This window comes from Carcharodon carcharias, chromosome 4, assembly GCF_017639515.1.
Source record: "Carcharodon carcharias isolate sCarCar2 chromosome 4, sCarCar2.pri, whole genome shotgun sequence".
NCBI lineage: Eukaryota > Metazoa > Chordata > Chondrichthyes > Lamniformes > Lamnidae > Carcharodon > Carcharodon carcharias.
This window is the reverse complement of record NC_054470.1, coordinates 163,573,249-163,588,307: the sequence shown is the minus strand read 5'-3', so window position 1 is coordinate 163,588,307 and position 15,059 is coordinate 163,573,249. Positions and strand designations below refer to the sequence as shown.

The following is a 15,059-nucleotide window of genomic DNA, read 5'->3' as shown; positions in this document are numbered from 1 at the left end:
GATCCTACCCTTACCCAATATTCACAACACACAATTTCCAGCAACTTTCAATGGATAATGATTGGTTAATTTTTCCTCTAACCCAACAGCATTTAGCACAATTTAGGACACCCGTGCCACCCCGGCTGATAATTACGATGTTAGGTTTTATATCATGTGAACATTCTTTCCATGGCGGCATGGGGACCTGATAATTTATGCAAAGTCTTCAAATATCTATTTGAAACAGTGAAAAATGCACTCCACAAAAATGTACAGAGCCACTGGTATCTCAGCATAAACCAGGGATCAAACGTAGGATCCAAGGCTGTCACTCAGTATCACCTAAGCTGTGCATTAACTACCAAATCACTGGGGGACTTTTACCCTATTTCAGTAACTTCAGAGTAGGTGGTTTAACTAGTATATAAATATATGCGAATTCAGGGCACTGCCTGCTGGAAGGTGACAAGAAATGTAATAATGCTGCTTCCAAGTTGGAAATCTATTGCTCCCCTTCTTCCCATTCCCAACTGTCAATTACTTTTCCTGCCTCCTCAAAGTGGCACTGAATTGAGATTCTAACAGGAGTTACTAACATGGAGCAGCATCCCTGTGGTTTTCTTATTCTTTCATGGGATGTGAACATCAAGGGCCAGAATGTTGCCCATCCCCACTTGTTCTTGAGGAGCTGGCAGTGAACTGCCTTCTTGAACTGCTGCAGCCCAACTGACCTAGGTACATCCACAGTTCTTATTATTGGTTATATTGATGATAGGGGAAATGGTGGTGTAGTGGTAATACTACTGGACTGGTAATCCAGAGGCCCAGATTAATATCCTGGGGACTTTGGTTCAAATCCCAGCACAGCAACTGGTGGAATTTATATTCACTTAATAATCTGGACTTGAAAAGCTAGTCCATGGTGACCATGAAACCATTGTCAATTGTTGTAAAAATCCATCTGGTTCACTAATGCCCTTTAGGGAAGGAAATCTGCCGGTCTGACCTACATGCGACTCCAGATCCACAGCAATGGGGTTGACTCTTAACTGTTGTCTGAAATGGCCTATTAAGCCACACAATTCAAGAGCAATTAGGGATAGGCAACAAATGCTGGCCTTGCCAGGAACACTCACATCCCTTGAAAGAATAAATTCTAAAAAGTCATTGAAAGTGATGGTCGTACCAGGCAAATTTTTAAGTGACTCAAACCCAGGTCTTGGAGATTTGACAGCGAGATCTTCAAAAGAGGAGCACCAACTTGGCTTTAAATCCACAGAGATTGCAGCCTCCAAAGCAGAAATCACACTGTGTAAACAGATGTTGAGTGATCAGTTATTCGAATTCCTTTTGAACAATTTGAAAAAGTTAGTAGTTAGCAGTAAGCACTGATCATAACTTTAAAGCACATTTTAAAAAAATGATTATTTCCCTCAACCACTACTTTGGCATTACATCAAAGTTCTTCTTTATTTGGAAAATAGAATGGTCCATGCCACCTTCAATGGCATGAAGGCCTCAGTAGATATTGACCTCCAATTTACAGATAATCTAATCAAGCCTAATGAAACATCCTATCCTTGTGGAAACTCACTTGCTCTTCCCCGTTGTAACTTGATTTCACCACCCCCCCCTCCCACGCCCCCCAACCAACCAACTACCCAATGTAAGTTACTTTTTCACCTTTCCAGACCCTCAACATCTTACTTGCTGACTACAGGGACATAGACGATAATCAGGCCTCTGCCTGGGGTGTTCTTGAACCCTTCACAAGGGGGTATGAGCAACACCAGCTGTTTCACCGTCAGAATATTCCTACCTCAGGGAAAGTACCCCTTCTCCCCCCTCCCAGGTGACCCAGCCAAAAGCAAGTCAAAAGTGTGTAGAGAACCGCTGACAGCAGACACATATCCCAGTACTCTGTGGAGCAGCACGGGTACATTAACATGCTGTGTCACCAGGCTGTTAATGTACCTACACTGCCCTAATAGAACCTTACAACAGCAAAAGGGTAACATGGGCTGAAAAACAGGCAGCATTGTTTTTACAGAAAGAGTACAAAAGCCAAGGCAGTATGAAAAAAAAGGACCACCCTGAGTGCCTGAAAATATTTCAAATAAAGATTCTATTAGAGTTGGTTAGTGGGAATAAGAGATCCATCAGGCAACAGTTTACCCAAGACTATGGCACTCCACTTTAATAAAAGCTCTATCAGCATTTAAAGCCTTGATTTATCCAAGGCAGATTATGCAAAGAATTTGTCATCAGAGTACCTTTCATAAGCAAAACTCTTCAGATCAGGGTAAAGTAATTTGGAAAGTAAATCATTTAGACAAATTGTGAGGTGTCTTGTAAGATTTTGGAGATACAATTCAGAAGGAAAAAAGGCTGGTTGGAGGCACTCTGACATCCTTTCTCAAAATAATCAAGTGTTGGGGAAGGAACCAGAGTTAATAATTTCCTGAGATGCAATCAGGACTAGGGAAGCCAATTCAGAGTCATTATATTGTAATATTCAGCAGAAGAACCACCTAGTGCAGGAACCTGGTTTGTCCAGAGAGCTTAAAGCATGAATCACCCCATTCACAGTAATAGAATCAGCTTTATCCAGGCATACCAGTGAGAGAGAGAGAGCAAGTCCTGAATAGCATTCTGAGAGTGCTTTGTTTTTCTATAGTTCTTTGGTCACATCATGCCTTGAATATTGTGTCAAGTTCTGCACATCGAAACACAAGTACTGAGACTGTGCAGAATAAACAGGCTAATCCTTCAGGCAAAAGCCTAGATTATGTGGAAAAACTAGAGAAACTGGAGCCTTTCATGATGAAAGGCAAGCACCTGAGAGGTGATCTTATAGATGTTTGTAAAAGTTAGTTATGGAATGAAAATGTTGCATCTGTTAAATTCAGTTGAGAGAATGAGACAGTGGGACAGTTTCACTAGGAAAATTTACTTACAACCAATACCAGTAAATTCTTCTTCATACAAAGAGTGATCCACAGGTAGAATACATTTCCAGGAAGGGTCTGTCCATCCATAGATAGCCATGCTCTGCAAGGGACCATAGGTGTCTCTCTCTAATGACCACCCCACATCTAGAATGGCTGACCTGGGATCTCTCCTGCTCTCACTGCCTGCCATGTGCGTGATGGAAGAATTAGCAAACCGTTTGGCCACGCCACGAGCGTTCCTAGGAAGAGTAGTCGAGGCTAACCTTTGAATTTTTTGAAAAGAAACTGGAAAACTTTAAAATCTCTCCAGGTGAAAGAATAAAGAAGAGGGCTCATCTGTAATTATCTTGTGACCTAATTTATGTGGGTCAGCATGAAACTAGCAAGCTATTGCTTCCTTCTTTTAGTGGAAACACTTGTGATCATCACACGAACCATACTTGACTGTCTAACAGAGCCTCCATTTCAGCTCTACCACCTTAGGAGTCCTGACATTGCCAGGACAAGAGTCACTGGACATGAACCAAGATACTAACCAAATTCATTTCTAAGCTGTAACCTCCAAAATTCAACACCCAAAGAATAAAGGTTTGTGAGGGCCAGAGTAAAAGATGTAATTACACCTTTACTAAATACCTACTAACACAGGGTTCTCACATCTATGGAAGATTGTCAGGGCAATTGTAGGAGGGGGAACACAGACTGTTATCAACAGAGTTTGTCAACTTACTTTTGTATTTGGAATAATGCACTTTGTTTAATCTTGTTTATTATGTTGTCCCTAAACTGATTTATGTATTTGGAGGAAAAGTATATAATATGAAATTATAAACATCAAGTCCTAGTAATATTTTTCAAACTTAGTGCTGGTGTATTGTAGAAAGGCTTCCATAGGCCAAAGTGGGATTAGTAATAATGTTAAAAACATTCCATACGCATTAATCAGGAACCTCAAGCTGTTAACATTTTTCATTGTAACGGCACCACTCAATAGTGAGATTTGTACGAATACCACTCTTGATTAAAGACAGCATTGATTGATTAATCCAAAAGTACCTGTCATTGATCATTCTGTAGGACTGTAGATAAAAGAAGAAGAGAGAGATTAAATGGAGAGGAAAAGTGTCAAAGTCATAGAGTCATAGAAGTCTACAACACAGAAAAAGGCCCTTCGGCCCTTCGAGTCTGCACTGGTCAAACAAGTACCGAACTATTCTAATCCCATTTTCCAGCACAAGGCCCATAGCTTTGTATGCCATGGCATCACAAGTGCACATCCAAATATTTCTTAAATTTTATGAGGGTTTCTGCCTCTACCACCCTTTCAGGCAGTGAGTTCCAGATTCCCACCATCCTCTGGGTGAAAAAAATCTTCCTCAAATCCCCTCTAAACCTCCTGCCCCTTGCCTTAAATCTATGCCACCTGGTTATTGATCCCTCCACCAAGGGGAAAAGTTCCTTCCTGTCTACCCTACCTATGCCCCTCATAGTTTTATATACCTTAATCATGTCCCCCCTCAATCTCTTCTGCTCCAAGGAAAATCCAAACTCTCCTCATAACCAAAACTCTCCAGCCCAGGCAACATCCTGGTAAATCTCCTCTGCACTCTCTCTAGCGCAATCACATCCTTCCTATAATGCGGATTCCAGAACTGCACGCAATACTCTAGCTGTGGTCTAACCAGTGTTTTATACGGTTCCAGCATAACTTTCCTGCTCTTATATTCTACGCCTCGGCTAGTAAGGGCAAGTATCCCATATGCCTTCTTAACCACCTTTTCTACCTGTCCCACTACCTTAAGGGGCCAGTGGACGTGCACACCAAGGTCCCTCTGATCCTCATTACTTTCCAGGGTCCTACCATTCATTGTGTATTCCTGTGCCTTGTTTGTCCTGCCCAAGTGCATCACCTCACATTTATCCAGATTAAATTCCATTTGCCACTGATCAGCCCATCTGACCAGCCCGTCTATATCCTCCCATAATCTAAGGCTATCCTCCTCACTATTTACCACCCCACCAATTTTCATGTCAACCGTGAACTTACTGATCAACTCTCCTACATTCAAGTCTAAATCGTTCAGATATACCACAGACAGCAAGGGACCCAACACCAATCCCTGTGGAGCCCCACTGGACACAGGCATCCAGTTACAAAAACACCCTTCGACCATCACCCTCTGCTTCCTGCCACTCAGCAAATTCTGGATCTTACCTTCGTTATCAGTCTCCCATGTGGGACCTTGTCAACAACAGACACAAAACGTTCCTCAAGAACACACAAACTTTTCATCTGTAAACTGCAATAGGGATTAAATACCTGGCAAAGACGTCTTAATTAAGCTGACATACAGATTTTACAGGGAATTAAATTAACTTTAACCCAATTTCATTCAAATGACTGACATTTTATGCACTTAATTGCTTTCAACTAAATTAATACAGAGCATAAACATTTCAATTAGTCAAAAATTAAGCAGAGGAAAATCAAGTAACTGAACGTTTGCAACCTGCATTGAGATTGAAGGAGAGAATAGAAAAATGCAAAAGATCATTCCAATATTTGAAAGTTTCCAGCTCTAAGACAGGATCAGCCTGTGCTCAGTGGTAGCAGTCTTGCTAGATAAGGGGTTCTGGTCTCAAAGCCCACTTCAGAGAGAACATGATCAGTGCAGCAATGAGGAAATGCTGTAATGTATTTCAGATGAAGAGTTAACTGAGACCCTTTCCACCCTCAGGTGGATGTAAAATATCTTATGGCATTGATTTGAAGACGAGCAGGGGAGTTACCCCAATGTCCTGATCAACATTCATACCTTGACCAACATAATCAAAATCAGACTGTCTGATCATTTCTTTTATGCTGATAGTGGTCCCCCAGCTGTGCACAAATTGCAACAATTACCTACATTACAGTACTGCCTGCATCTGAAATGTAATTAATTGGCTGTGTAGCACTTTGAGTGTCTAAAGCACTGTAAAGTGCTATGAAAATGCAGGTCTCTTTATGATGGCACTAGTGTTCTCTATGAAGTTTAATTTACAATAAAATGGAGACATGATCAGTAGCAAATCATTCACAAATTGCTTCATTTTAGAAAGAAAATTCTGTTTATGTAAGTAATGTTTGAATGGTAAGGTAGAGAATACAACAAGCAGCTTGCATTTATATAATGCTTTTAACATTAAATGAAATCTAAAGGTGTTTCACACAGGGATATGAAGACAAAAACTGACATTGAGCCAAAGAAGGGGCTATTACAAAGGGTAACCAAAAGTTTGGCAAAGGAAGTGCATATTTAAGAAGGTCCTAAAGGAGGAAGAGAAGTGAAGAGGTGGAGGGGTTTAGGGAGGGAATTACATGTTGCAACTGAAGGTATGGTCACCTATGGCAAGGCAAAGAGTGAGTGTGGTGGCCGTAAAGACCAGAGTCAAAGGAATGAAGTGTTCAGAGTGGGGTGTTGTAGAGCTGGAAGAAGTTTCAGAGATACAGGTGAAAATGAAGCGATGAAGGGATTGAAATATGAGGATGATGATTTCAAGTTAGAATCTTACAGCACAGAAAGAGGCCTGTTGATCCATTGTGCCTATTCTGGCTCTTCAAAAGAGCAATCCAATTAGTTCTACTCCCCCATTCTTTCCCCATAGCCTTGATTTTTTTCCTTTTCAAATAAATATCCAATCCCCTTTTGAAAGCTCCTACTGAATCTGGTTCCAACACATTGCAGGTGGTGCATTCCAGATCATAAGAGTGGGCACCATCATTCTATCACTGCAGTCATCTCATTAGGACTAGCTAGTGGCTAAAGTATCGTTGGTGAGAGTATCGGGTGTCCATTATATAAAACATGCAGCACACGAATGTAAGCCTTAGAAGCGCATCTATGATAAAACCTGAAATGTCAATCAAGGAAGTCTGCAGTAATACAGGACGACACGTGATAGGTAAGGATTTGTCACCTTCACACTGAAATGGTGGGATGGGTTTTGATCTACCTGCCTGGCAGAACCCGGGCGGGAAAGCAATTAAAATATTAGATAGAGTCATAGAGATCTACAGCACAGAAAAAGGCCCTTCGGCCCATCGAGTGTGCGCCCATGTTACATAGATGTTAATATCCTGCCTGGATCCCACGGTTTAGAATTCTGGACTTCACTTCTGGACTAGTGGCAGTCACCCAGCTAAAGCCTGCAGGATCCTTCTTTAAATATGCAGATATGATGATGTCACTGGGTACTGATTGCAACTTTAACTCTAATCTGAGTAAACTGCTGCGGTTTTCCTTCAAAGTGAAGGCCTTTCAGAAGAAGCCATTTAAGCTAAAAGAGTGTTATATTCCTTTGTGGGCCAAGGTGGGCAGAAGTGCTCCTCCCAGTCTCAAAAGGAATGTTTATGCCTCCCCTGCTCCGGAGTGCGCACCTTTCCTCCCGCAAGAACTCCCCCCACCACCCCCCACCCCGGCCACCTAACGTGCTGGCGGGCAGCCAAGGGTTCCTTGATTTTCCACAGGCCAGCAGCCATTTCCCAACCAATTCCTGCCTATTCTAGATGGGAAGTCGACCAAAGGCGCATAATAAAGCTGGCTTAAGTGCTTTAAATTGTCAGGGTCTCATTCTGCTGCGGGCAGGTGTGAGATTAACCTGAAGCGCAGTTTCCAGTTGGAAGCCCATTATGAGTTAGAATGCTCCCCAGTATTTTGGCCTCCTGAGGAAGTCACTTAATAATGATGATAGTGCACATGAAAATGCACATAATAGCCCTCAACTTCAGCAGTAAATGTTCCATGTGGTGGGTAAAAATGGCTTCTGCACCAAGCCTTTGTTCTACCCAAGATGACCTCAGCAATCACATGACTATGGCAAGCCACAGTCCACAGGAGGCAGCAGTGCACAAAGGCATTTCTCCAAATATTCCCCTTTTCATAAAAGGGAAAAGAAAACAAAATCATTTGCAGTTGCAAGTTACTCACATACCGTCTATAAAGTCAGAACAGAAAAATGTTCATTGTAGTCTATCTCACCTTTATCTGTCTCCACACACGTATTGCACACATAATCTTTAAAGCATTCAGGTCTTCCAATGGTACATGTATGGGTTGTTGTTGGTTGTTTGTCTGGTGTCTGGTGGATGCCTCTCCGGGGAATGTCGTTTCCATTGCAAGTTGCCACTGATCCGTTCCATAAGTTGGGGAGCAGTTGATCTCTAGGACTGATGGTCATTCCGGTCCTTGTTCAGTTGGAGAAATCAACTCTGCTTCATCAGTTATAAAAACAAAAAAACTGCGGATGCTGGAAATCCAAAACAAAAACAGAATTACCTGGAAAAACTCAGCAGGTCTGGCAGCATCGGCGGAGAAGAAAAGAATTGACGTTTAGAGTCCTCATGACCCTTCGACAGAACTTGAGTTCGAGTCCAAGAAAGAGTTGAAAAAAAAACTCAACTCTTTCTTGGACTTGAACTCAAGTTCTGTCGAAGGGTCATGAGGACTCGAAACGTCAACTCTTCTTCTCCGCCGATGCTGCCAGACCTGCTGAGTTTTTCCAGGTAATTCTGTTTTTGTTCTGCTTCATCAGTTGTCTGTTGTGAAGGAGCAGTTTCTTTGATTGCATGTTGTGTGTCTGCGGTTGTGGCGATATAGCTGGTTGTTCACTTCCATCGTGTATGATTGAGGTGACCATTGCTTTACACAGGTCCCAAGTTGCCAAGCAGGCTGACTTTTGTTGAGTGCATTGAATGTATGCACTCTTCCAGCTCTTCAACTCTCAGCTCTGGCAACAATTTGGCCACTTCATCAAAGTGAAATCTGGCTTTCTGCTGTTTCACTTTGATTTTGTCACTCGGTCCTGTTACTGCTTCTGGATTCAATAGTGTTTTAGCTATTGAAAGAATATTTTGCCTGCGCTGTGACATTAGTCACTGGATAGGACACTTTCCATGCCTTCAGTAGGAGTGTTTCTCCACTAAAATCACCCTGTACAAGGCTGTGCTGGATGTACTTCATTTTTGATGATCCCTTTGGTAATTTTCACCACTGCCTTGGCTGAGGATAGTATGGAGATGATTTGTAGTGCTGATTTTCTCCACAATATTTACATCCAGTACTCTGGCCTTGATCTTTTCTCCTCCTGTAAATAGTTCTTCCTCTTCTTCATTGTCGTGTGCTTGGAAGGCCTGAACTGCCTCTCAGCATAGTGCAAAAACCTCATCAGTTCTCCCATCAATACTCTTCAGCTGTTGATTGACCATGTCAGAGCTTCTGCACATGTCAATCGCTCTCTTGAGAGTAAGTTTCTCTTCTCTCAGTGGACGTGCTCTCACAGTGGGATCTCTTGTTCTTAAGGCAATCCTGTCTCTGATCATATCATCCTTCAAATTCACACACAGATCAATATTCTCCATCGAGTCTGTGCCGGCCAGAAAAAGATGAAAAAGAAACTAACCGCTCATTTTAATCCCACTTTCCAGCACCTGATCCGTAGCCTTGCAGGTTACAGCACTTCAGGTGCAGATCCAGGTGCCTTTTAACTGAGTTGAGCATTTCAGCCTCAGCCCTGATTTAGACAGTGAATTCCAGATGCCCAACATCCTCTGGGTGAAAAAGTTTTTCCTCATATCCCCTCTAATCCTTCTATCAATCACCTTAAATCAATGCCCCCTGGTAACTGGGGAAACAAGTCTTTCCTGCCTGCCCTATCTAGGCCCCCTCAATTTCATACACCTCAATGTTCTCCCCTCTTCCTGAACTCTGGTGGTGAACACGTAGGGTCACAAATAACATCAGTAGAGGTTTCCAAGTGGGTCTTCAAAGCCTCCAACATTTTATAAGACTCTCTTTTCTGATCTTTAGTGAGGTCTAGGGTGCAATGCAGCTTGTAGGACTCTTTCCCCAGCACTGATAACAGAGATGCTACTCTTACTTGTTTCTTGCTTATGATGCTATCTGACAGTTTCATAGTTCTCTAAGGCTGGAAGAATTTCCAATTCATTTGCAAATCTGCCTTCATCTCCACAGGATCTGGCACTGGGATATTCAAAGCTATACTGACTCACCAGCAGTCAATACCTTGTACAAAGTTGCAGACGGACGTTTTAATTATTCTCTGCTGTTTCTTACAGTGGCTGACCCTCTTACAGCTATGAAAATCCATTCAATTTCAGATGCTCACGCCTGACACCATGGGCAGAACTTTTAGGTTGGCACGCGGGCATGTACCTGACCCAGTCAGACGCAAAATAATGCGAGATGACGTCGGGTGAGCGTCCCGACATCATCCCGCACTTGCGCGATATTTCAGTCAGCGGGCGAGCGCAAAAGTCAGAAACGCACTCGCCGAAAATTAAGAGGCCAATTAGTGCAATTAAAGTTGTAATTGTCTCTGGTTTCTCATGGTCCGTCCAGTCTTACAGTTGGTGGACTGGTGAATCTGCCAGGCGGACTTTGCATTTTTCATGAAACTTCATCCAAGTGCAGGATGAGGTTTCCGTTATTAACTTTAAAAAAATGTATGGACAGAATTTTTATCATGTATACGTTCAGGTGACTGATTGTGATGCACGGACGCTATTTTCCAGATTTTAAAAACTTTATTTATTGGTTTTAATGTCTTCAGCTCCCTGACACAGCTCTCTGTCTTCAGGGAGCTTTCATTCAACGCTCGCCCTCCTCCCACCCTGGCAGCGCTGAGAATTTCAGCACACGCTTCACAGTGGCTGGCCATTAATTGGCCATCCAGCGCGAAATCGCGGTCGGGAGCAGATCGCGGTTGGCGGTCCATTCCCCTGCCACTCCCGGGCCCACCAATCGCGCTTGCACACCAACCTAAATATCCTGCTCCATGTTCCATGTGGTGGGTAAAAGTAGCTTCCGCACCAAGCTGTTGTTTCCACCCAAGATGACCTAAGCAGTCACATGACTATGGCAAGTCAGAGTACACAAGAGGCAGTACTGCACAAAGGCACTTCACCAAACAGTGAAAGGCACTGACAAGATTGATGTGCACTTTAACTTTGCAAATGCAAGATGAGAAGTAAGGCAAACCAACAAAACTGGGTACTTGCTAAGAGCATTATTGTACACAGAAGAAAAGCATTATTAGTTGACCTGCAATGGATGCAAGACCAGCAGGCCAGTAATGAAAAACTGTTAATAGTTGGGCCATAGAATAAAGGCAAACCAGGGAAGCAAAAGGAAAGATGAGTTTTAAAATAAATCATGGGGTTAACAGTATTTCCTAGGGCAATGGAAGTAGAAACACTGTCCGGTGGGAGCAATATAGCAGCATTAAACTGAGCTGACCGTGCAAGGTCAGCTCCACTAAATATTGACACACTACACTTCTAGCACCAGACATTTCGTATAGCACCATAGAATCACAGAAGAGTTACAGTGCAGAAAAAGGCCATTCAGCCCATCGTATCTGTACCGGCCAGAAAAAGAAACTAACCACTCATTTTAATCCCACTTTGCAGTTCCTGGTCCATAGCCTTGCAGGTTACAGAGCTTCAGGTGCAGATCCAGGTGCCTTTTAAATGAGTTGAGCATTTCAGCCTCGGCCACTAATTGAGGCAGTGAATTCCAGATGCCCACCACCCTCTAGGTGAAAAAGTTTTTCCTCATGTCCCCTTTAATCCTTCTACCAATCACCTTAAATCTATGCCCCCTGGTAATTGGGGAAACAAGTCTTTTCCGCCTGCCCTATCTAGGCCCCCTCAACTTTGTACATCTCCATTAGGTCACCCCTCAGCCTCCTCAGTTCCAAGGAAAACAACCCTAGCCTTTCCAATCTCTCCTCCTAGCTGCAATTTTCAAGTCCTGGCAGCATTCTTGTAAAACTCCTCTGCGCTCTCTCCAGAGCAATTATGTCCTTCCTGAAATGTGGTGACCAGAACTGTACACAAAATTCCAGCATTTTATACAGTTCCATGTAGATGGTAGCACACTTGTCTCAGAGTCACAAGATCAAGACACCTCCAGTTCTTGAGCACAGAATTCAAGGCTGACACTCCAAAGCAGTACTGAGAGAGTGCTGCACTGTTGGAGGTGTTATGTTCAGACGGATTTTAAACTAAGGCCCTATCTGCCCGCTCAGGTGCACGTAAAGCAGGCTTGTCCGTCACGCCACCCGCGGGCCAGATGTGGCCTGCAAAGCCCCCCAGTGTGGCTCCCCCGAGTTTTCAAAATGCCGGTGAGTGCAGTGGAAGATTTTGAAAGTCTCCGTTCCTCCGATTAAAGGCTGTTCCTCTGCCACATATGCTGCCTATCAGCGGCAAGCAGCAAATATGGGAGAGAAGCAGCCTGTGATTGGAGGAGCAGCAACAGTGATGCAACAACTGCGCTCCGGAGAAGAGAGAGAGAAAAAGGCTGCCGTGCCAGACCAGAAGGTATTCACTGCCGGGCCGGGAAGTGGAGGGAGGGGCTCACTGCTGGGCCAGAAGAGGCTGGATGCAATGGTGTGGGCTTGGGGGGTGGGGGGTGGGGGTGGGGGGGGGGGGTGTGGAGAGGATGAAAAGGCTTGCTGATCTGGGGTACGTGTGAGAGTGAGTAAGTATGGGAGAAAGAGAAAGGGAATGAGTGAGTGTGGGAGAGGGACAGAGAGAGAGAGAGAGATAGATAGAGAGAGAAAGAGAGTGTGTATGAGTGAGGGAGAGAGAGTGTGGGAGGGAAAGTGTGATTGAGTGAATGGGAGAGAGAGTGTGAGTGAGATTGGGATAGAGAGTGAATGAGTAAGTGTGGGAGAGAGAGTAAGTGAATGAGTGAGTGTTGGGAGAGAGACAGTGAGTGAGGGAGAGAGAGTGTGAGTGAGTGTGGGAGAGAGTGAGTGAGTGTGGGAGAGTGACTGAGTGTGGGAGAGAGAAAGAGTGAATGAATGAGGGAGGGTGAGAGAATAAGTAAGTGAGTGAGTGTGGGGGAGAGAGTGAGTGAGTGAGAGCAGGGGAATACATGATTGAGTGAGTGTGGGAGGCAGTGTGAGTGAATGTGGGAGAGGGAGTAAATGTGGGAGAGAGAGAGTGAATGAGTGAGTGTGGGAGAGTGTGTGAGTGAGTATGGGAGATTGAGTAAGGGACTGAGTGAGTGTGGGAGAGAGAGAGTGAGTGAGCGAGTGTGAGAGGGAGAGTGAGTGACACTACGACAGTGAACATGCTTCAAAAATATTTAGCTGACTGCAAGGTCCTGGCATCTAGTAGTCAAGAAAAGTGCTATATAAATGCAAGGCTTTCTTTTTCTTTTTGTATAACACACTCAGAGAGATATTGGCCCCATCAACTATTAAAGAGTTGTATATCACTTTTATAGTGGAATCTGATCAAAATTCTAAAAAGCGTGGAGGCTGATTAGGTCCAGCTTTAAGAAGCTGACTTTAAGTTCATGTCTTGAAATGTAGCTGAACAAATTAACATTAAATACAAAATATGCCAAGAAATGCCTGCAAACAAACCTTGCAGTTACTGGCAGCAGATCCCTCCTGTTGAAGCTAAAGGATAAACAAATGGGAAGAGCTTTCCCTTACTGCGCCTGTATGACACATATCAGATGTCATGTAATGCGGCTCACCAGCTCCCAATATGCATCAGCATTACAGGCACAAATATTGCGTTCAGGCCACATATATTCTTTCGAAGACAACTACAAGAAACTTTTAAGCGCTTTGGGCAGAATTTTGCCCTTGTCGGGCAGGCTCGATGGGGACAGGTAGGGGCAGTCGGGAAGCCGACCATCGCCCGCAATGGAGACCAGGAGGCAATTTCACGCTGGCGGGCCAACTAAGGCCAGCCCAGTGTGAAACGCGAGCGACAGCGCTCAGCGCTGCCTGTGCAGGCAGGGGGAGGAGGGCAAGTGGGCAAGCACAGAACTGCCTCAGGGAGATGAAGAATTTTTTTTTAAAAAAATGAAAGATGTCATAAAACATGTGCCCTCATGTGGCTCTGTCACTTGAGTAGGGACATGATAATAATTAATTTTTCAAATTTTAACATTATTTTTATCTGCTTCAGGAAACCTCATCCCGCCCGTGGATGAGGTTTCCGAAAAAGTACAATGGCCGCTTGGCCTTTTCGCCTGCCCGACAGCCGTGAAAAATTTCTTTCAATGACTCTTGTTAATGGCCTTAACGTGCCACCGACTGAAATATTGCGCGACTGCACGTTGATGTCTAAACACTTATCCGATGTCAAAGCGCGTCATTTTATGCTCGAGCAGGTCGGGCACGTGCCTGCCAAGTTAAAAATTTTGCCCCTTGTTTCAATGTTAAAATTGTCATAAAGGAAACATGTCAAATTGGCAGTGGAGGACGTTATATCATAGGTTATAGTCAGGATTGATAGTGAATACATTTTTTTTATTCATTTACAGGATGTGGGTGCCACTGGCTGGGCCAGCATTTATTGCCCATCCCCAAATGCCCTTGAGAAGGTGGTGGTGAACTGCCTTCTTGAACCGCTGCAGTCTCTGTGGTGTAGGTACACCCACAGTGCTGTTGAATTTAAGTTAAGACATATAAATATAGATAGGGATATTTGATGGAGGTTTATGGTCAAGTATCCTGTCTGAGCATTAAATCTGACCAGCTTAGGAGATCAAGATGGATAAAACCCAGACACCAACTGTCTTTGCTTTGCTCCAACTGTAACAGTAATAGAGAAGGAAGTGCCAGAGACATCAGGTAAAGTTCAAATAAGGTCATGGTCTACATAGTGAACTGGGCTAGATCAGCAAAATTGGTTTGGCAAGCAACTTAATTAAAATGCAAAATGTGCAAACTGCACTGAGTTTATAATGGTGACTTTAAAAAAAAAAATTGCTGTTCGTATTTCAAGGTACACATTTTACTTGCATTACTAATTGGAGGGGGTGGACAGAAATGATATACATATTGCTACTTGTCAGAAATGTTACTTAATCATACATCCCAAAGCTCCTGGTGCATGCGATCATGTAACAACAGTTAATAAGTAGATATACATCTGTTGGCAATTAGTATACATCAGGACTAATGTCAGTTCAAGGCAGAATAAATGATGGCAATCCTTAAACTAAACCATCTTTTGGTTAACTTCTTTCAGCCCAGAGCTTCATTCACAGCATACAACATATTTCTAATATTGTCTTTGAATATTATTTGCGGCAT

The 15,059-nt window shown here is 43.5% G+C and overlaps 1 protein-coding gene across 1 annotated transcript in view; it reads right to left on the bottom strand.

The window, feature by feature from the left end:
- LOC121276804 (cardiomyopathy-associated protein 5-like) overlaps positions 1-15,059 on the bottom strand; it is a 90,020-nt gene that overhangs the window by 37,928 nt on the left and 37,033 nt on the right. The window contains exons 5-6 of the mRNA XM_041185348.1: positions 3,990-4,012; positions 1,169-1,290 (exon numbers count right to left, since the gene is read on the bottom strand). Coding sequence (XP_041041282.1) covers positions 1,169-1,290; positions 3,990-4,012 — 145 coding nt within the window. The remainder of the gene's footprint in view (positions 1-1,168; positions 1,291-3,989; positions 4,013-15,059) is intronic.